At 44.9% G+C, this 21,554-nt stretch overlaps 1 protein-coding gene across 1 annotated transcript in view; it reads left to right on the plus strand.

Annotated features, from left to right (window-relative positions):
* CYTH4 (cytohesin 4) overlaps positions 1 to 21,554 on the plus strand; it is a 68,548-nt gene that overhangs the window by 37,637 nt on the left and 9,357 nt on the right. The window contains exons 8-9 of the mRNA XM_075832338.1: positions 11,334 to 11,482; positions 12,959 to 13,073. Of these exons, the coding sequence (XP_075688453.1) occupies positions 11,334 to 11,482; positions 12,959 to 13,073 (264 nt within the window). The remainder of the gene's footprint in view (positions 1 to 11,333; positions 11,483 to 12,958; positions 13,074 to 21,554) is intronic.

Raw genomic sequence — 21,554 nt, forward strand, 5'->3', positions numbered from 1 at the left:
AATACTTATTTCCTTCACTGTATATGTTCCTTCACAATCTATTCTCACCTACGTAACTCAAACTTATGTGCTACTAAAAACATTTCTCAGTGCATTAGTGTACTCAGTAGGAAATATTGGGCAGCAATACAAGATGTATTACCCCTAGTTGAATGCATTGCATGGAATTTCCCAAATATATATTCAGCATGGAGAGTATAGATAGTTTGACAGGGAGGAACTAAAAACAGGAAACCTTCATATTCATAAATTGTGTAAGCTTGGTTTTATTATTTTAATGCAAAGAATCACGCAAAACCCACATTGCAGTCATATTTTAGGTCTTAAAGGGTTATTCCCATCTAATAATGTGTTTTATGGCTAGGTTATGCCATCACGTTATGAACGGTAGGGTCCAACCTCTGGGACCCCCACCGATCCTGAGAATTAAGGAGCCACAGAACTAATTTAGCGTGGAGTCCCCGTACAAGAAAATTTCCCTGCACAGTCGGGTGGACTGGAGTGACTCTATTAAAGAAATACTTAGATGTAGACACAGCACAAAATCAGCACTGCTGCTCCCTCATTTTCAAAATCGCTGGGGGTCCCAGTGGATGTACGCCCACCAATCATAAAGTTATGGCATATCCTAGCGATATACCATCACATTATTAGATGGAAATAAACCTTTAATTCCTAAGATCACTTCCTTTCGTGATAACAATGTGTGTTTTGAGTGATACTTTGCATCGTCCTAAAAAAAACGAGGTTTACGTAATTTCTGAATATCCTAGCAATATGTCATCACTTTATGAGATGGGAATAACCCATTACACTTGAAATAATGTAGACAAATAGTCAGGCAATAACAGTAAAACGTCCCTGTTTTATTATTCTCAAGAGCCGAAGATACGTTTCCAAGAATATGAAACTTGAAGATATTAACAAAACTTCCAGGTTCAAAAACTGTCTTTATGTAGCCCAATGTTCTCACATCATATTTACATATTTTCATACCCCATTGACTTACAGTAAGTAGATATTATATGTATTGTATTAATGGACCCCTTCCCTCCCCTTTATGGCTCACAGTTCTTATTTTAAGATTGCTACTACTGGGGGAGGGTGCAATGTTTATTTACAGCTTGATACAACTTGTAGCTTCATATACAGACTGTCCAGAGTTAAGCCCCATGCACACGACCGTAAAAATTCTCCGGAATTGCGGACTGTAATACGGTCCACAATTACGGACCCATTCGCTTCTATTGGCCGCGGACACCTTTCCGTATCGCTATAAATGTCCGTGACGTAGAAGTGTACCGCAAAAGATAGGACATGTCCTATCTTTTGCTTTTTACGGGCCGTGCTCCCATACTTTGTATGGGAGAACGGGCCGAAAATGCGGCCCGCGGCAGTCGGCGGCCCCCTGTGCCCGCATTTGTGGGCCGTGATTACGGGCACAGCCATGTGCATGAGGCCTTATTCAGCCTTATGGATGTTTGTCATCTGAAGAACAGATTCTATGAATGATCTTCATGTAAACAACCATTGCCCTGTAACTGCAGTCACTAAGATTAGAAGACAGTGGATGTAATCCTTTTTTATTAGACGGTTCTTCCGACAATAAGCAAAGCGTACCACTGCTGGGACCCTCAGCTATCAGCTATAATCTGTGGAGGATTTTTTTTGCAACTGTTCAATTTCCCTGAAGCGCTACCACAGGGAAACTGAAGCATTACATGGTCTTTTTTCAGAATCAAAGTGCTGTCCGCAGGGCCGCCATCAGGGGGGTATTAGGGGTACTACTGTAGGGGGCCCGGCCAAACTTAATTGAAAGGGGGGCCCGGCAACTGCCGCGACTTGCATTTGGTAGAAAAAAACAGGCCCCTGCAATGGGGCCTGTTTTTTTCACCAAAACAATGTCGTGAGCTGCGGGCCCCCCTCTCGTGAAACACCGCCGTGAGCTGCGGGCCCCCCTCTCATCACCGCCGCGAAACACCGCCCGCAAGCGCGCGCGCCCACGCGCGAACGACCAGGCGCGCCGCCGAGAGGGAGGCGGTGCGCCCGCAACACAAGATCTAGGGGGAAGGAAAGCCACACAGGGACAGCGGCGCAGTCTACTTACCTGCTGGCCCGCCTCCGACTCGTCCTCCTCGTCCGCCTCCTCCTCCGACTTCGCCTCTGACTCCGCCTCCTCGTCCTCCTCATCCGACTCCGCCTCCTTCTCCAGAGCGTAGCTGCGTAAGGAGAGGGGGAGGAGTCTAGTTGTTGCGCGGCGGCAGTTCTACGATCCCCGCCATTTTCTGGAGCCTGGAGCCTGGAGGTGAAGGACTGGACGTCTGGACCGAAGACATCGCCTGAAGAGGACTAGAGTGGGAGCAGCTCTTCTGACACGGTGAGTAAAGTGTCTCAAAGTGCTGTTTATGTATGGCCCTGTTCACACAGAGTATTTTGCAGGCCGAAAAAATCTGCCTCAAAATTCCTTAAAGAATTTTGAGGCAGATTTTGACCTGCCCACACTATATTGCCGCGTTTTTTGCTGCGTTTTTTGCCCGCTGCGATTGAGGACAGCAGACAAAAAAACTCAGCGAAAAATGCATTTTCTGCCTCCCATTGATTTCGATGGCAGGTTAGAGGCGGAACCGCGGCAAGAAAGGACGTGCTGCTTTTTCTTTTTTCCGCGACTGGCTCCCATTGATTTCAGATTAAATCAATGGGAGGCGGTTTTGGAAGTTTTTTGGTGCTGATTCTGACGCAGTGTCCGAGTCAATATCAAGGCCCAAAAACTCTGTGAACTGGGCCTTATTGTTAGGGCTTATTCAGACGAACGTGTAATACGTCCGTGCAACGTGCGTGATTTTCACGCGCCTCGCACGGACTTATGTTACTCTATGGGGACGTGCAGACTGTCAGTGATTTTCATGCAGCGTGTGTCCGTGTGTCCGCTGCGTAAAACTCACGACATGTCCGATATTTCTGCATTGTTCGCGCATCACGCACCCATTGAAGTCAATGGGTGCGTGAAAATCACGCCCAGCACTTCCGCAGCAGTATAAACTATAAATGAAAACAGAAAAGCACCACGTGCTACAAACAGAGTGTCATAATGATGGCGGCTGTGCGAAAATCACGCAGCCGCGCATAATACGCTGCTGACACACGGAGCTGTTATGGACCTTTTGCATGCGCTAAACGCCATGTTTTTGCGCACGCAAAAAGCACACGCCTGTGTGAATCCGGCCTTAGGGTAGGAACACACTAGGCATGAACACTGCGGATTTTATGCAACACATTTTATTGTGGAAAATCCGCACCGTATCAGTCGCAGCAGAGTGGATGGGATTTGAACAAATCTCATCCACACGCTGCAAAAAAAATGGACCTGCAGTGTGGCTTTTTAAGCCGCAGCATGTCAATTTATGCTGCAGAATCGCTACTCCTCTGTTGCGGAAATGCTGCGGTTCTGCCGCAAAAATCACACATGAGAAAAAAAAAAGGTACTTTTTTACATTTATAAAAAAGTTTAGACTTACCCCGGTCGTAGTCATGGTGACGCGATCCTCTATTCTTAGCGCAGCCCGGCCTCCTGTCATGACGTTTCATCCCATGTGACTGCTGCAGCGGTCACATGGTCTACAGCATCATCCCAGGAGGCGGGGCTACGTTCAGAAGAGAGAGACGCGTCATCTAAACTACGGCAGGGGCAAGTCTAAACTTTTTATGCTGAGTAAAACTACACAGCTTATCCGCCCCGGTAGCCGCAGGGAATTCCGCCAGCAAAACCGCACCAAATAGTGGCGCAGGTTTCGTGAGGCATGTCCGCTGCGGGAATCCTGCAGGGAAAAAAAAGTTTAGACTTGCCCCGGCCGTAGTTTAGGTGACGCATCTCTCTCTTCTGAACGTAGCCCCGCCTCCTGGGATGACGCTGTAGACCATGTGACCGCTGCAGCAGTCACATGGGATGAAACGTCATAACAGGAGGCCGGGCTGCGCTAAGAATAGAGGATCGCGTCACCAGGACTACGGCCGGGGCAAGTCTAAACTTTTTTATAAACTTTTTTTTTTCTCATGTGTGATTTTTGCGGCAGAATCGCAGCATTTCCGCAACAGAGGAGCAGCGATCCCACAGAATAAATTGACATGCTGCGGCTTAAAAAGCCACACTGCAGGTCCATTTTTTTGCAGCGTGTGGATGCGATTTGTTTAAATCTCATCCACTCTGCTGCGACTGATACGGTGCGGATTTTCCAAAATAAAATGTGTTGCATAAAATCCGCAGTGTTCATGCCTAGTGTGTTCCTCCCCTAAGGCCGGATTTACACGAGCGTGTGCTTTTTGTGTGCGCAAAAACGTGGCGTTTTGCGCATGCAAAAGGATCCATAACAGCTCCGTGTGTCAGCAGCGTATGATGCGCGGCTGCGTGATTTTCGCGCAGCCGCCATCATTATGACACTCTGTTTGTATGTTTGTAGCACGTGGTGCTTTTCTGTTTTCATTCATAGTTTATACTGCTGCGGAAGTGCTGGGCGTGATGCGCGAACAATGCACAAATATAGGACATGTCGTGTGTTTTACGCAGCGGAGACACGACACACGCTGAGTGAAAATCACTGACAGTCTGCACGGCCCCATAGAGTAACATAGGTCCGTGCGAGGCGCGTGAAAATCACGCGCGTTGCACGGACGTATTACACGTTCGTCTGAATAAGCCCTAACAATAAGGCCCAGTTTACAGAGTTTTTGGGCCTTGATATTGACTCGGACACTGCGTCAGAATCAGCACCAAACAACTTCCAAAACCGCCTCCCATTGATTTAATCTGAAATCAATGGGAGCCAGTCGCTGAAAAAAGAAAAAGCAGCACGTTCTTTCTTGCCGCGGTTCCGCCTCTGACCTCCCATCGAAATCAATGGGAGGCAGAAAATGCATTTTTCCCTGCGTTTTTTGTCTGCTGTCCTCAATCGCCGCGGGCAAAAAACGCTGCAAGATAGTGTGGGCAGGTCAAAATCTGCCTCAAAATTCGGTGCGCGGTTCCAGGCAGTCGCGGGTGCACATGCGCGGGAGTTTGCGGGTGCGCGCGATCGATCGCACGGTCGGCAGTGTTTGACGGCCCCCATGACGACCCCTGTGCTACCCAGGGCCGCCATCAGGGGGGGTATTATGGGTACTGATGTGAGAGGCCCGGCCAAACCTAATTGAAAGGGAGGCCCGCAGCTCACGACATTCTTTTTTTCTACCAAAGGCAAGTCGCGGCAGTTGCCGGGCCCCCCTTTCAATTAGGTTTGGCCGGGCCTCTCACATCAGTACCCATAATACCCCCCCCGATGGGGCCCAGGGTACCATTATATAGTGCTGGACGGAGTACCGTTAACAGGCGGTGCCACGGTAGGGGGGGCCAGAAAATTTAGCTGTAGGAGGCCCTGAAATTCCTGATGGCGGCCCTGGCTGTCTGTGTAATTTAAGGACAGTCTGGGTCATCCAGTGTGAGAGATGCTCTATGTAGTTACTCTATACACTGACTTATTGATAGAGGTCCTTCTATGAACTTGAACTGCCCTAATAGGGTATTTGAAAATGACAGAGCTTAAAGGGAAGGTGTCATGATTTTTTTTTAAATCATATTGCTTTTAATATGATATTAACATAAATATTATTTATTTGTATTCTCGTGTTCTACTTTTTACTTTGTACTTACTTTTACTTCTCTATTGGGGCTGTCATTTTTTTTCATCTTTGTATGTGTCGATTAACGACACATACAGAAATGGAATACGGCACATACAACCCTATAGAGAATGCGAACGGGAGCCGTTCCATTCTTTGCAGCGTACGCAGTCTGTGTGGTAACGGCGCATGCGCCGCTCCCACACAGACCAAAATGAAGCTCGTTCGCAGAGCGAAATCCGGCGCCATTTTCTTGTGGACCGGAAGCCGCGGCCGGACAGTAAGATGACGACTTCCGGCCGCGGCTTGCGGCCATATGTTCAAGGAAGCGAAGGCGCAAGGAATAGGAGCGGAGGTGGCAGCAGCGGCAGGAGCAGGTAATTTATGTTCGTGTATGTGATGTGTGTATTATGTTCGTGTTATACTGTCTGCTGAGCCCTGAATCCAGTGGCGGATTAAGTAAACCATGGGCCCTGGGCTGTTCCACAAGCTTGGGCCCCCTTCTCCACCACCGCCCTGCCACGTCATGTCTATATTAAACACCACCTTTCTGTGTGAGCATTGACAAATGGGTGTTACGATTCCCCTTGTCAAAGGGCTGTGTCCCTACACACTGACAGTCTCCAACCATCGGTGACAGTATCACACTGTGTAGGGACACATCCTCCTGACAAGGGGAATGGTAACACGCATTTGTCTATTAGTCCTGGGTACACAAAGACTTTATGTGGAATACAAGGATTTCCGATAACAGACATGTCAGGAGAGGTGACAGATCTATAAATGCAATTTCTCACAGGAGATGTCTTCACTGATGGGTCGTTCTCTTTTCTTCTCCATCTGACACAGACCGTTATGGCGACTTCTCCTGATGACTGCAGAGTTTCCTGATGAGAAATCTTTTCCCCTTGATTCTGTAGCCATTTTCAGCGTCTATAGCAACATAAAAATTCAGAAATAAACACCATAAATTGTCTTATACCCCAGACCCCTAAGCAAATTAAGACCCAGGCCCATACATTAACTCAAACCAATAAATTCAGTCCCCAAGGTGTAACTAAACTTTTAAAAAACATTTGGCGCGTCATAGTGAGAGTGATATGTCAGAAGTTTTGATCGATGGGGGTCCCAGCATTGAGACCACCACCGATCACTAAAACAAAGCAGCAGGAGTGCCCGGGTGAGCGCTGTTCCACTTAATTTCTGACTGTCTTTTCTCGGCGCGGTGTACGGACTCATAGACTTTCTGTTGTGCCCATACACCGCATGCTCGGCTATCAGAGGAAAGACGATCAGAAACAAAGTGGCAAAGCACTCACCTGAGCGCTTCTGCCACTTTGTTTCAGCGATTGGTGGGGTCTCAGTGCCCGGACCCCCACCGATTAGAACATTTGACATGTCACTATGACATGTAATTTTTTTTTTAAAGTTTCGTTAGTTACCCTTTAAGCAGTCAGACACCCCTCCCCAGTGCATCTGACTGACTGCTGAGTGCCCTATGGGAGGGTCTAAATGTCTGACACTTAGGGCGGATTTACACGAGCGTGTGTGTTTTGCGCACGCAAAAAATGCGGCATTTAGCGCACGCAAAAAATGCGCCGTTTTGCGCGCGCAAAAGGCACTTAACAGCTCCGTGTGTCATCACCATATGATGCGCGGCTGCGTGCCTTTCGCGCACCCGCCATCATTATGACACTCTGTTTTATGTTTGTAAACAAAAAAGCACCTGGTGCTTTTCTGTTTGCAATCATAGTTATACTGCTGTTGAGCAAATCACGCACGTCCCACGGAGGTGCCTCCGTGCGGCATGCATGATTTTCACGCACCCATTGACTTCAATGGGTGCGTGATGCGCAAAAAACGCAGAAATATAGGACATGTCGTCAGTTTTACACAGCGGACTCACGCTGCGCAAAAATCACTGACAGTCTGCACTGCCCCATATACTTGCATAGGTCCGTGTGACGCGCGTGAAAAGCACGCGCGTTGCACGGACGTATTACACGTTCGTGTAAATCCGCCCTTATGGCTCTGGGGTGGGGAAGGAGTTATTCCACTATAGAACCCTGAACAGTCAATCAAACGCTCTGACCCCCCCCCCCCCTGCAGTATAATAACTACTGAGGGTTCCATGGGGGAGATTATACTGCAGGGGGGGGGGTTCTGAGCATCTGACCTACTGTAGAGGGCTCTATGGGTGGGAGATTATTTTGCACACAAAAAACGTGAGATTAAACACCCTATATACAATTCACACTAACACCAAACACTATATATTCAAACCACACACACACTATATAGACTTACATTATAGACACTATAAACACAGCACACACTATATACACAGCACACACTATATACACAGCACACACTATATACACAGCACACACTATATATACTATATACACAGCACACACTATATACACAGCAAACACTATATACACAGCACACACTATATAGACTTACATTATGACACACACACACACACACTACATAGACTAACATTATAGACACTATATACACAGCACACACTACATAGACTTACATTAACACACACACACACACACACACACACACACACACACACACACTTACTTACCAGTCTCTTCCTCTGCGGTGCTTGTCTCTGGCAGCCTCCAGGACCTTAATCATGTGACTGTCACGTCACCACAGGTCCTTCACCCTCTAGTTTCAGTTTTGCCGTTATCATCAGCTGCTGGAGGTTTAGACAGGAGGGACAGTGTACAGCTACACAGTCTGCTCTCTACAGCTGATGTGCTGTGCCCCTGTTCCCTGGCCGCAATTGACTCCCCCTGCACATTCCCCCCGCCTCTTCATCAGCACGTGGGACCGATGATCACTAGAATGCGGCCGGCAGCAGCCCTGGAGAGTTTTTTTTCCACTTGTGTGCGGTGTGGGAAGCTATGGGCCCCCTGCAAGCCTTGGGCCCCGGGCGACCGCCCGAAACACCCATATGGGGATCCGCCACTGCCTGTATCTAATCCTCCTACACTGTCCAGTTGCTCAGAAAATGACAGCACACAGTGTAGGAGGTTTGAAGATTCAAACCCCTCCTTCTCCTGGCACTAGCCAGAATAAGGGAGAGGGGATTGTGTGAGGACACTAGAGAAAGTGTGTCTACCCCAAATTTTCAGCATAAAGCAATGAAGTTGCTTTACCACATTGACCATGCTTCAATTTTGGGAACTGCTCCCCCTAGTGGCGAGCACATGGAAATGTTATAAATTAGAATCTAATTTATAATATTTCCTGACTTGTGAAAAAATAAAAAAAATTAAAACAATGTGTAATCACTTAAATATTAATTGTTTAACTAAAAAAATAAAAATACATTTTAGCAACACATTCCCTTTAACTTGACTACCCTATTAAGAAACTTGGAGCACGATGCACAATATGTGCTTATTTATTTCAACCATTTTAGTGACTCCAGTTGAAACTCTTTGGAGGGGATTTAAAGGGGTTGTGAAGGGTTAAATAATTTTTTTAGTATCGGACATACAGTAAATGATAAATTGGCAATGAGCATCCGCTGGCAACTTTTTAGGAGCTGAACTCACTGCATTGCATATAGTGACTATTCATCATGTTTGCAGGACCCACACAACTGCTACTAGAGCTGCACATGTAGTATATAGTTACATAGTTAGTATGGTTTAAAAAGAACATAACCAAGGGATGGGAGGGAAGGAATATGGATAAACTTTAGAAATTTGTTTTATCCATATTGATCCAGAGAAAGGTTAAAAAAACAAAAACATATGTCATAAAACAATCTGCCCTAAAAAGGAAAAATTTCCCCCTCTTGATCCCAACACTCGACCAAGAATGCTATACTTGACATAGGCGTTAATATTATTTTGTTTTAAGAAATTTTCAAAGCCATCAACCTTTACTGCTGTGATCAGCTCCTGAGGTAGGCTATTCCACAGATTCACAGTTCTGTCTTTTCACAGGATTTTACATGGAACAGCTTTTCACCATATTTTTCATACAGCCCATTTATATACTGATACAAGTTAATCATGTCCCCCCTTAGTTATCTCTTTTGAAGGCTAAATAGGTTTAATTATATAAATTTGTCTTCATAACTAAGATTCTCCATGCCCCTTATTAGCTTTGTTGCTCTTCTTTGTTTTTTTTCCAACTCCAGGGCATCCTTTCTATGAACTGGAGCCCAGAACGGAACTGCATATTCACTAATGCTTTATAAAGGGGTAATATTATGTTCAGTGGTGTAACCACCGCTGTAGCAGCCATAGCAGCTGCTATTGGACCCGCGGCATGAGTGGGCCCGTGCCGGTGGGCGGCACGGGCTCCCTCATGCCCGGTGGAGCCGCTAGCATCCGCTATGGCTGCTACAGCGGTATCGACGCCACATTCAATAGTATCTACATCCTTAGGACGCAGATACTATTGAACACTATGGCAGATATCTCCCTGTTCTGCCATTTACTAGGCTACAGGTCACATTAGCCTATCAGGCGCAGGGTCAGATTTCTATTTTTACAGGGGATGTTGAATTTCACTACAGGGGAGGTGGGGGTCGCTATCTAATGGGGGGGTGCTATATGGCACTATCTACAATGGGGAGGTGGGGGCACTTTCTACAGGTGGGGCTGTATGCCACTATCTACAGCTGGGCTGTATGGCACGATCTACAAGGGGAGTTGAAGACACTATCTACAAGGGGGTGCTGTATGGCACTGTTTACAAGGGGGAGAGGGCAGTATCTACAAGGGGGTGCTGTATAGCACTGTATACAAGGGGGAGGGGGCACTATCTACAGGGGCGCTGTATAGCACTGTCTACAGTGTGGGCTTTATGTCACAGTCTACAGGGGGCACTACCTACAAGGGAGGGGGACTCTGTGTGGCACCCATGGGAGGGGGCCCAGTCAAAATTTGCTATGGGGCCCAGTCTTTCCTAGTTACGCCCCTGATTATATCCCTGTCTGCGAGTCAATGCCTCTTTTAATACACTACAATATCTTGCTCGCCTTAGAAGCAGCTGATTGACATTGCATGCTGTTATTCAGTCTATGATCTACAAGTACACCCATATCCTTCTCAACAAGTACAGCTCTTCCCAGTATAGCACCCCCTAGGACATATGATGCATGCAGATTATTGGTACCCAGATGCATTACTTTATATTTATCCACATTAAACCTCATTTCCCAAGTTGATGCCTGAACACTCAGCGTGTGCAAGTCGGCTTGTAATTTATAAACATCTTCCATCGACTGAAAAATACTACATAGCTTGGTGTCATCTCCAATAATAGAAATAGTGCTATTAATACCATCCTCCATATCATTCATATATAAAATGAATTATAGTGGTCTGAGCACTGAACCTTGGGGTACACCACTTATAACCGGGGACCAATTGGAGTGGGAATCATTGACCACCACTCTTCGGATACGGTCCTTGAGTAAATGTTCAATTCAATCAAAAACTATACTATCTAAACCTATAGACCTGAATTTACACATTAGGCATCTACAAGGGACAGTGTCAAATCCTTTGCAAAGCCCAAAAACATTATACGCACAGCGGCCCCTCTGTCCGGACTTCTATTCACCTCTTCATCAAAACAAATCAGGAATGCTAAGAAGTTCGCCCTTCAATTCCTCCGTCTAATTTATATTTTTATACATTCAGACAGCTGCTATATTGTTTCCTTCTCGTTGATCATCTTAAATACCAGTTTACACAACCCAAGTGTAAAGGAAAAGCCTGACCAGCAACACTTCATTTCTTTACATAGAGGTATACATCCAGGTGGAGATCTGCCGGCAGAGCTGCTGACCGTGAGTAAGCTCAATCTATGCTGCTAAATATGTCCAAATCTTATGTTGTTCATTACACATAGTAGACAGTTTATAGCTGTAGTACTTAAAGGGTTGTCTCAAGATGACAACCCTGGCCCCTATAAAATAGATGATTTGCGCAGCTCACGGTTAGATGAAGTCACCAGACCGTTCAAAGGTATTATGAAGCAAAATAACTTGCTCCTTTCACAGATTTCAAGAACACGTTGCAGTTGCAGGATCTCTGTTATCCGGTAAGATGAGCTATCCATCAGTAGTGCCGAAAATAAATCCTCGTCAATCGCTCTATAAGGGAGAAAGGCAAAACACTGTCCACCAGTATAGGAGCAAGTTCACTTAGCTTCTGAAACCTTTTGGACGATCTGGTGACTTCATCTAACCATGAGCTGCGCAAATCATCTGTTTTTTTATTGACTGTCATTTAAAGTTTCAACCTGCTTTTGGTTTAACTCTTCAGAGCTCTGGATTCTATCGGCAAAAAATGTACTATACCCTACCCGTTTTTAACCTCTGGACCAAGTTTTTTGAGCCAGAACACCGCTCCAGCAGACTTTAGCTGTGTATGGATGTAGCCATCTTTATCTTGACTGTGATAACTTGCTGCAGCGTGATATCACACAACAAAAGCCATTGAAAAGACATTGAAAAGTCAAGATAAAGGATCAAGCCGCTGTGTATTTAATGCGTTAAAAGTCAAGATAAAGACTGCTACATCTGTAGGTATTACAGCGGCCGCTGCAGGGGAAGTGTCTGACCAGAGAATGCTTCGCTCTGCAAAATCAGCTGTTTGCTGGGAAATCAAGAAGTCAGACCCACGGCGAGCCAATTGCTTCTGCACCTGCAATCTGAATAGGGTCGTCCAGTATTAGAAACAATGTCATGCCTGTCCTATTCAAGTTAACGGTAGTGAACGGCAATATCAGACATAGCCCATGGACAGTTTTCTGCTTAACCATTGGGGCCCATAAGTGTCAGAACCCCATGCAATGATCCTCTGGTACACTAGCGAGCCAGTCCAACCCTGGTGTTAACCATATTCATTGTTTTATTAGGCTACTGCAGTTTATTTAGCTATATATATGGCTCAAACATGATGTGAACATAGCTTAGTAGACAGCTTTACAGTTCACTCAGGATCCATTGTTTTTCAGGATCCAAAAACGGCTGAGTTTTTTGTGGGACCTGCAAAAAAAACTGATCATGACTGCACTTTGGCATCAGTTTCAGTGAAATAAATAGAATCTGTCTATGAATCTGTCATGATCAAGCATTCAGCAAATACAAAAAAAGTAAAGAAAAACGCAAGTGTGCATCTGACAGAGAAAAAAGTTTGAACTTAGCCCAAAAGTTTACAGATGTACTGTCGTCTGATATAGTGTAATGCAGTATAATGTTCCACATTTCTACTATGTTTTACTCTACAGAATATTCAAGCTTGTTTCTTCTATATGGCAGGACATGTACGAAAGCCTGAAAAAAGAGCCATTTCAGCTTCCTGAGGATGAGGATGCCTGGGAGCTCACACTTGCCTTCCAAAAGCCACAAAGAGAGGGCTGGCTTCTCAAAATGGGTAAGTTGTCTCCCCAGTCACTGTTTTTTTTTAGCCTTCTTGGTGTATCTGATCAGAGGAAAGGGCTTGGGTGACTTAAAGTTTTCATTTTTATTTAAAAAATAATAATAATGTAACTTGTGTTTCAACTTCTCACCATTTTTAAGATCTCTTCTTGCTGTCAGCTAATAGGAAAATTCATACGGAGGCTAAAAAACTCATACCAACCAAATACTCCTCACAGCTGAGTGTTTGCTACAATCGTATATCTAGACTAGGGAGTCCTCTGTGATCTAAATACATCAGCAGCACTTGTGGTAGTTTGTTACTATTTATCAGTGTAGTTACAATTTTTTAGCTTGGCGTCCAGACTGTTCAGCCCTCGGAGGATTGTCTGTATTGTGTGGGATAGTATCTATAAATATAGTTAGGTGTTTTCTGTACGTCAGCTAATTTTGAAACTATACACTTAGAATGGTAAAGAAACCACAAAGTAACGTGTCAAAATGTATGGAACTTAGTTCTCTTTTTTGTAAATAATTCTGAATTCATGATACATACTGTCTCACTTCCCATTTCTTCATAGGAATGTAAATGTCCCCAGTTTCCAAAATTACATGTTGTTCTACTATCCTTGAATGTGCAATATGTGTCATATCCGTATATTGCTAACTTTCATGTTTGTTATGTTCACCGGCTGTCTCCAGGTTTAGCAATTTCGAACTGTCTCGTCGATCGGCGCTCGTTTACACGGCCCATGTTGGCCTGTGTAATAGTACCCTTACATTGTGATAGGAACATGTATGTTTGTGACAATCAATGTACAAGTACAGAGTATACCCTACAGAGCAGGGGTCTCAAACTCGGCCGGGTAAGTGGGCCACATATAGAAAACATGTGAAGTTGACGGGCCGCATTGCTTTCAAATTTGATACATTACAAAATGATTGTTAATTAATTAGTTATTTGAACCACTATAACAATACTACATTACTACATTACTATAATAATAGCGCTAGGTTTAAACTTTGCGAGAGTTCTCCACGTGCTTTTTTTAAGAATCCAGTTTTACAGTTTACGTTTTCGCTAAATGCAGTCCGGCAGCTCAGTTGGCAGCGTTTGACAGACACACAAATGTCAAAATTAGGTAGCCCCTTTGTAGATCGTGCCACAGAGCACTCTCTAGATACTGCCACAGTGCCCTCTGTAGATACTGCCACAGTGCCCTCTGTAGATACTGCCACAGTGCCCTCTGTAGATAATGCCACAGTGCCCTCGGTAGATAATGCCAGTGCCCTCGGTAGATAATGCCACAGTGCCCGCTGTAGATAATGCCACAGTGCCCTCTGTAGATAATGCCACACACACCCCTTGTGGATAGTGCCACAGACACCCCCAGTAGATAGCTCCATTGGGGCTCCCTCTAGGAGTGTAATACCCAGCCACAGTGTTGCCGATGCTTTGGACAGAGATTCCTCTGCTGGAGGAGCCCCTAATGTCACTGTTCATACACAGTGATGTCAGGGGATCCTCCTGGACTGGAATGTGATGTCAGGGGCAACCCAAGAGCCGCTGTCCCAAAGCGGAGCACTAGTATAGGCTCTGCTCCGGAAGTCTGGGGAAGCAACTGACATCAGTGTCCATATATGGACAGTGATGTCAGGGGCTTGCCCAGAGCTGGAGTCCCGGAGAAGAGCCGCTTCTAGCACCCTGCCTGTGAATTCAGCTCTGCTCCTGGCATCACTGTTCATATATGGACAGAGATGTCAGGGGCAACCCCAGAGCTGGAGTCCTGGGCAGAGCGATACTAGCGCTCCTACTGGGACTCCATCTGTGCTCCTGACATCACTGTCCAGCTCTGGGGAAGCCCTAGACATCGCTGTCCATATGTGGACAGTGATGTCAGGGGATTCCACAGAGTCACGGAGTAGAGCCTATGGTAGCGCTCTGCCTGAGACTCCGCTCTGCGGAAGACCCTGACAAAACTGTCCATATATGGATAGCGATGTCAGGGAATTTCACAGAGTCCCAAGCAGAACATATACTAGCTCTCTGCCCGGGACTCCGCTCTGGGCCAGACCCTGACAAAACTGTGCATATATGGATAGCGATGTCAGGGATTTTAACAGAGTCCCGGAGCAGAGCCTATGCTAGCGCTCTGCCCGGGACTCAGGCTCTGGGGAAGCCCCAGACATCGCGTGTCCATTCATGGACAGCGATTTCAGGGGATTCCACAGAGTCCCGGAGCAGAGTCGATACTAGCGCTCTGCCCGAGACTCTGCTCTGGGGAAGACCCTGACAAAACTGTCCTTATATGGACAGCGATGTCAAAGATTTCCACAGAGTCCCGGAGCAGAGCCTATGCTAGCGCTCTGCCCGGGACTTAGGCTCTGGGGAAGCCCCAGACATCGCGTGCCCATTCATGGATAGCGATGTCAGGGGATTCCACAGAGTCCCGGAGCAGAGCCGATACTAGCGCTCTGCCCACGACTCTGCTCTGGGGAAGACCCTGACAAGACAGTCCATATATGGACAGCGATGTCAGGGATTTCCACAGAGTCCCGGAGCAGAGACTATGCTAGCGCTCTGCCCGGGACTTAGGCTCTGGGGAAGCCCCAGACATCGCGTGCCCATTCATGGATAGCGATGTCAGGGGATTCCACAGAGTCCCGGAGCAGAGCCGATACTAGCGCTCTGCCCGAGACTCTGCTCTGGGGAAGCCCTGACAAGACAGTCCATATATGGACAGCGATGTCAGGGATTTCCACAGAGTCCCGGAGCAGAGCCTATGCTAGTGCTCTGCCCGGGACTCAGGCTCTGGGGAAGCCCCAGATATCGCATATCCATTCATGGACTGCAACGTCAGGGAATTCCACAGAGTCCCGGAGCAGAACCTCTACTAGCGCTCTGCCTGGGACTCAGGCTCTGGGGAAGCCCCAGACATCGCGTGTCCATTCATGGACAGCGATGTCAGGGGATTCCAGAGAGTCCCGGAGCAGAGCCTATGCTAGTGCTCTGCCCGGGACTCCGCTCTGGGGAAGATACTGACAAAACTGTCCATATATGGACAGCGATGTCAGGGATTTCACAGAGTACTGGAGCAGAGCCGATACTAGCGGCTCTGTGTCCTGCGGGCCGTAGATGACAGCCTCAGGGGCTGTATACGGCCCGCAGGCCGCGTGCTTGAGACCCCTGCGTTTAGAGTATCGCTTCTTTTCTGTGGGAACAAAGAAATTTATAGGGAATGTTGTCATGTATTTAATTTTAGTTTCATTAATTAGTTTTAAGTATATAGATGATAAATAATGTGTTTGTTTTTTTTTATTTTGTATCTATTTTTTTTTTAAAAACCTTCCCTGGGGTCTGCTATATTGGAGACACACACTTTCTTCCTGAACTCTCTGTGTAGTCAGTACAGCAGGGTGCGTACGCTTTATGGCATCTGTAATGAATGGGAGTCAATTGACACGAGAAATCTCCTATTTTTACAGTCTTCAGGAGGGATGGAGTACACCCCCTCCCGCAGAGACCAGAGGAGATGCAGTCAAAGCTTTATCTGTGTACATGGTGTATATCATTATGGGGGTCATACATGTGAGATGTATGTCAGTTGAACCTGCTGATTTTGTGTGCTGATTATCCCCTGACAGGAAAAATATTTTTTTATGTGGATAGTCACATAAAAAAAATTAAACAAATACCACCACATAAAAAAAAATTGTATAAAAAAACCTGATTCAAATAATATGTCATTTTCTGACCATGCAATCCTTCTTAGAACCTTCTGTATTATTACCGTAGAACTTTGCCTCACCAATATTTCCTAGCCCTGATATAAGGCTTATATAATCCTTCCCACACACTTTTATATCAGCGTTTTAAACTCATTTAACCCTTTAAAGACCCAGACATTTTTTGTTTGTACGTTTTAGCTTTTAGTTCCTGCATTCCAAGAGCCATAACTTTTTTATTTTTTAATCCATAGAGTGGTGTGAGGGCTTATATTTTGCGGGGAGGTGTGTGGTGGGGGGGGGGGAGAGGGTTGTGGTTCCTATTAGCACAGTTTCTAGTGTAGTATCCTATATCCCAATAGACTGGCAGCATGAGTGCTGTTGCTCTCCCGGGTTGCTCCCTCTGCAGGTGCTGTGTTGCAGCGGCATTGGTTGCCCTGGGATACTACACTTAGTAGAGTAGGGACCCACTTGAAAGAGGTTGCGATGAAGTGGCAAGTGGGCTTATACAGTTATATCAAAATGAATACTAAGAACCTTATGTTCATACATTTTATTTTGCTGAGCCGCAATATATCAAGTATAGCAAGCGGATGTGTGGTCCAGGTTTTCTTTTCTCCCTTGTGGATGACAAAAAAACAAAAATTCTGGTGTTTTAAAATTATTTATTTTTACGCCGTACACCGTGCGCTTTAAATAATGCTATATTGTAATAGTTCAGAGTTTTACAGATGTGGCGATACCAATTTTGTTTATTTTTTATATTGCTTGCGGAAAAGGAGGGTTTTTGAACTTTTTTTTTTTTTTTTACACTTCTGAAATATGTATTTAACTTTTTTTATACTTATTATTAACAGCGATAATTTTTACAGGCTTCTGCCAATCCCTGCCGGAGGCATGGCTTAGCAGAGGCAGACAGAAAGCAGACCTGGGGGTCTTCATTAGTCCCCCTGCTGCCATGACTAGCATCATCGCCCCGCGATCGCGCCAAGGGGGGAGTGGACTATTGGAGGGGGCCGCTTCCTCCTTCTAATGGTTTAAATGCCACAGTCGCCATTGACCACGGCATTTAACTAGTTAAATGGGCAGGAACAGAGCGATCTCTATTCCTGGCTGTTAGAGCAGTGTGTCATCTGTGATACAGAACTGATACGTGCAGCATATGGAGCGGGTTCAGCATGTGAGCCAGCTCCAAATTTCACCCCCCGCTCCATGACGTACAGTTTCGTCATGGGTCGGGAAAAAACACCATAAGTTTTAAACATTTTTAAGGAATTATTTATGCATTTTTGGTGGCATTATTATTTAAAGAGGCTCTGTCACCAGATTTTCAAATCCCTATCTCCTATTGCAGGTGATCGGCGCTGCAATGTAGATAACAGTAACGTTTTTCTTTTTCAAAAACTAGCATTTTTGGCCAAGTTATGAGCATTTTTATATTTATGCTTATGAGCCTTTCTTATGGACAACTGGGCGTTTTTAATCTTATTTCCAACTGGGCGTGTATTGTGTTCGTTACATCTGGGTGTGTTTACTTGTTTTACTAGCTGGGCGTTGTGAATGGAAGTGTATGATGCTGACGAATCAGCATCATCCACTTCTCTTCGTTATCACCCAGCTTCTGGCAGTGCACAGACACACAGCGTGTCCTCGCGAGATCACGCTGTGACGTCACTCGCTTCCTCCCACAGGAACTTCATCCCGTCGGACGTGTCTGTGAACTGCCAGAAGCTGGGTGGTAACGAAGAGAAGTGGATGATGCTGATTCGTCAGCATCATACACTTCCATTCACAACGCCCAGCTAGTAAAACAAGTAACCACACCCAGATGTAATGAACACAATACACGCCCAGTTGGAAATAAGATTAAAAACGCCCAGTTGTCCATAAGAAAGGCTCATTTGCATAAATATAAAAATGCTCATAACTTGGCCAAAAATGCTCGTTTTTGAAAAAGAAAAACATTACTGTTATCTACATTGCAGCGCCGATCACCTGCAATAGGAGATAGGGGTTGCAAAATCTGGTAACAGAGCCTCTTTAATGTCATTTTGTAAATGCGTTTTCCTGACATGTTTGAAGTCCTATAGAGAGGCCTATGGGAAAAATGCTTAAAAAAACACTTTACCTAGAGAATTTAGCATTTTGAAAAACAACGCCACTGACCCTAAAAATGCTGCAAAAATGCCACAAATCAAAATATTGTCTATGCTTTTCTTATTGTACCATAGACTTTAAAGTAAAATCGGGCCCAGTTTTTAAAAAAAGCTGAAAAAAAGTCACTGAAAATGTAAGTTAATGTTGTTTGTAAATCCAGCCTAAGACCATAGTCACATAGCTTGATTTGATGAGAACAATTTTTCTTTTTTTAATTTTTTTTCATATTTTTTATTGTTTCAAAAGTTCTCAAAAAAATAGGAGAAAGAAGAAAGGACAAGAAAAACATCCTTTCAAAATTACCTTTATAAATAATAATAATAATAATAATAATAAAAAAAGGGCTATTTGGGGAGAGCAATTTACTATTGGCGTTTTAAATTGCATGAAAAAACACGTCATTTTGTAGAAATGCGTTTTTCCAGGCGATCCTGTAGAGAAAAATGCCTGAAAAAAACACCACACATCGTTTTGCTGCGTTTTTCGTGGCGTTTTCTGTTAGAGTTTATCACTTTTTTTTTTTTGGTCAAAACACTGCTGCCAGATCAGGATAGGCCATCAATAGCTGATGGGTCGGGGTCAGACTCCTGGGACCCCCGGTGATCATCTGTTTTGAAGGGGGTGCAGTGCTGCTTCTTTTTCATTTCTACTTGCTCACTGTGACTCTTTGATACACATTCAGCGGAGATTCACAGGTATTGTAGCCTTTTATTCAATTCAATGGGTGAGAACGCTGCAATACCTGTGAATCGCCGTGGGATCAGGTCACAGCTGCTCATAGAAGTCTATGGAGAGGTGGGAGAAGAGGGGGGAGGAAGTAGCAGGAGCAGAGCGAGAGAGAGAGGCAGAGAGAGACACACTGGAATGCTGCTGCAGCTTTCTAGTATTTGTTGGATTCTCAGCTACACTGCTCATTACAGCTGTATAATGTCATCCATGCTGCTGCTGCTGCTTTTTAGGGTGTGCTAAAGAGATAGCGGAGCATAATGTTCTCTTCTCTGTGTGAAGTGTTTAGAAGACATGATAGCAGTTAGGCTCCACCCAGTAGCGCAGAGAAAACTGATATTTACAGATAAAGCTTGCAGAGGGGGACGTTTCAAAAAAAAAAAAAAATGCAGAATACTAGCCATACATAAGAAATAGTATTATTCCTCCTGGGGAGGACACAAACAGCAGAGGGTCTCTGTGAAAGAACATTATATGGGCCCCTTTCTCTCTAATGCCTCAACATAGAATGCCCCTTCCTCATATAGACATAGTTACATAGTTAGTACGGCTGAAAAAAGACACATGTCCATCAAGTTCAACCAAGGGATGGGAAAAGGGAAGGTAAAAATTTCTACACATAGGAGCTAATATTTTTTTGTTCTAGGAAATTATCTAACCCTTTTTTAAAGCCATCTCCTGTCCCTGCTGTGACCAGCTACTGTGGTGACTATTCCATAGATTCACAGTTCTCACAGTAAAGAAGGCTTGTCGCCTCTGCAGGTTGAACCTTTTTTTCTCCAGACGGAGGGAGTGCCCCCTTGTTTTTTGAGGGGGTTTTACATGGAACAGGATTTCACCATTTTTTTTGTATGTGCCATTAATATATTTATATAAATTAATCATGTCCCCCCTTAGTCGTCTTTTTTCAAGGCTAAATAGGTTTAATTCTTTTAATCTTTCCTCATAACTTAGATTCTCCATGCCCCTTATTAGCTTAGTTGCTCTTCTTAGTATTTTTTACAACTCCAGGGCATCCTTTCTATGAACTGGAGCCCAGAACTGAACTGCATATTCTAGATGAGGCCTCACTAATGCTTTGTAAAGTGGTAATATTATATCCCTGTCCCGCGAGTCCATGCCTCTTTTAATACACGACAATATCTTGCTGGCCTTTGAAGCAGCTGATTGACATTGCATGCTGTTATTTAGTTTATGATTTACAAGTACACCCAGATCCTTCTCAACAAGTGTCTCCCCCAGTGTAGCTCCCCCTAGGACATATGATGCATGCAGGTTGTTGGTACCCAGATGCATAACTTTATTTATCTTCAATAAACTTCATTTGCCAAGTGGATGCCTAAACACTTAGTTTGTTTAAATCCGCTTGCAACTCACAAACATCTTCCATAGACTGAACATTACTACATAGCTTGGTGTCATCTGCAAAAATAGAAATAGTGCTATTAATCCCATCCTCTATATCATTAATAAATAAGTCGAATAATAGTGGTACCAGCACTGAACCCTGGGGTACACCACTTATAACTTTTGTCTCTATAACAATCCACCAGTAACTGTGAGATAAAGACAGTAGAAAGATGCTAGCTGCTTATAAGGTGGCAGTGGGCCCCCTTACCTACTGTGCCCTTTTCGGCTGCCAATGGTATGTTCGCGCCTGTATTCCTCACGTACACACATATGACAGATTATTCTAAAAAGTCACATGAAAGATTAGGTATGCGTTAAACTAACATCTGACCGCAGCATTTCAGCCACCCTAAAATACACACAAAAAACGAAGCTAAAAGCGCTACAGAAAACGTGTCAAAACGCTATGTGTGAAATTGGCCCAAAAGGATTGTCTCTTTTAAGTTTAGTCGCAATTTTGGGGATGTGGAATGGACCT

Source organism: Rhinoderma darwinii, chromosome 7 (assembly GCF_050947455.1).
Source record: "Rhinoderma darwinii isolate aRhiDar2 chromosome 7, aRhiDar2.hap1, whole genome shotgun sequence".
NCBI classification, from domain to species: Eukaryota; Metazoa; Chordata; class Amphibia; order Anura; family Rhinodermatidae; genus Rhinoderma; species Rhinoderma darwinii.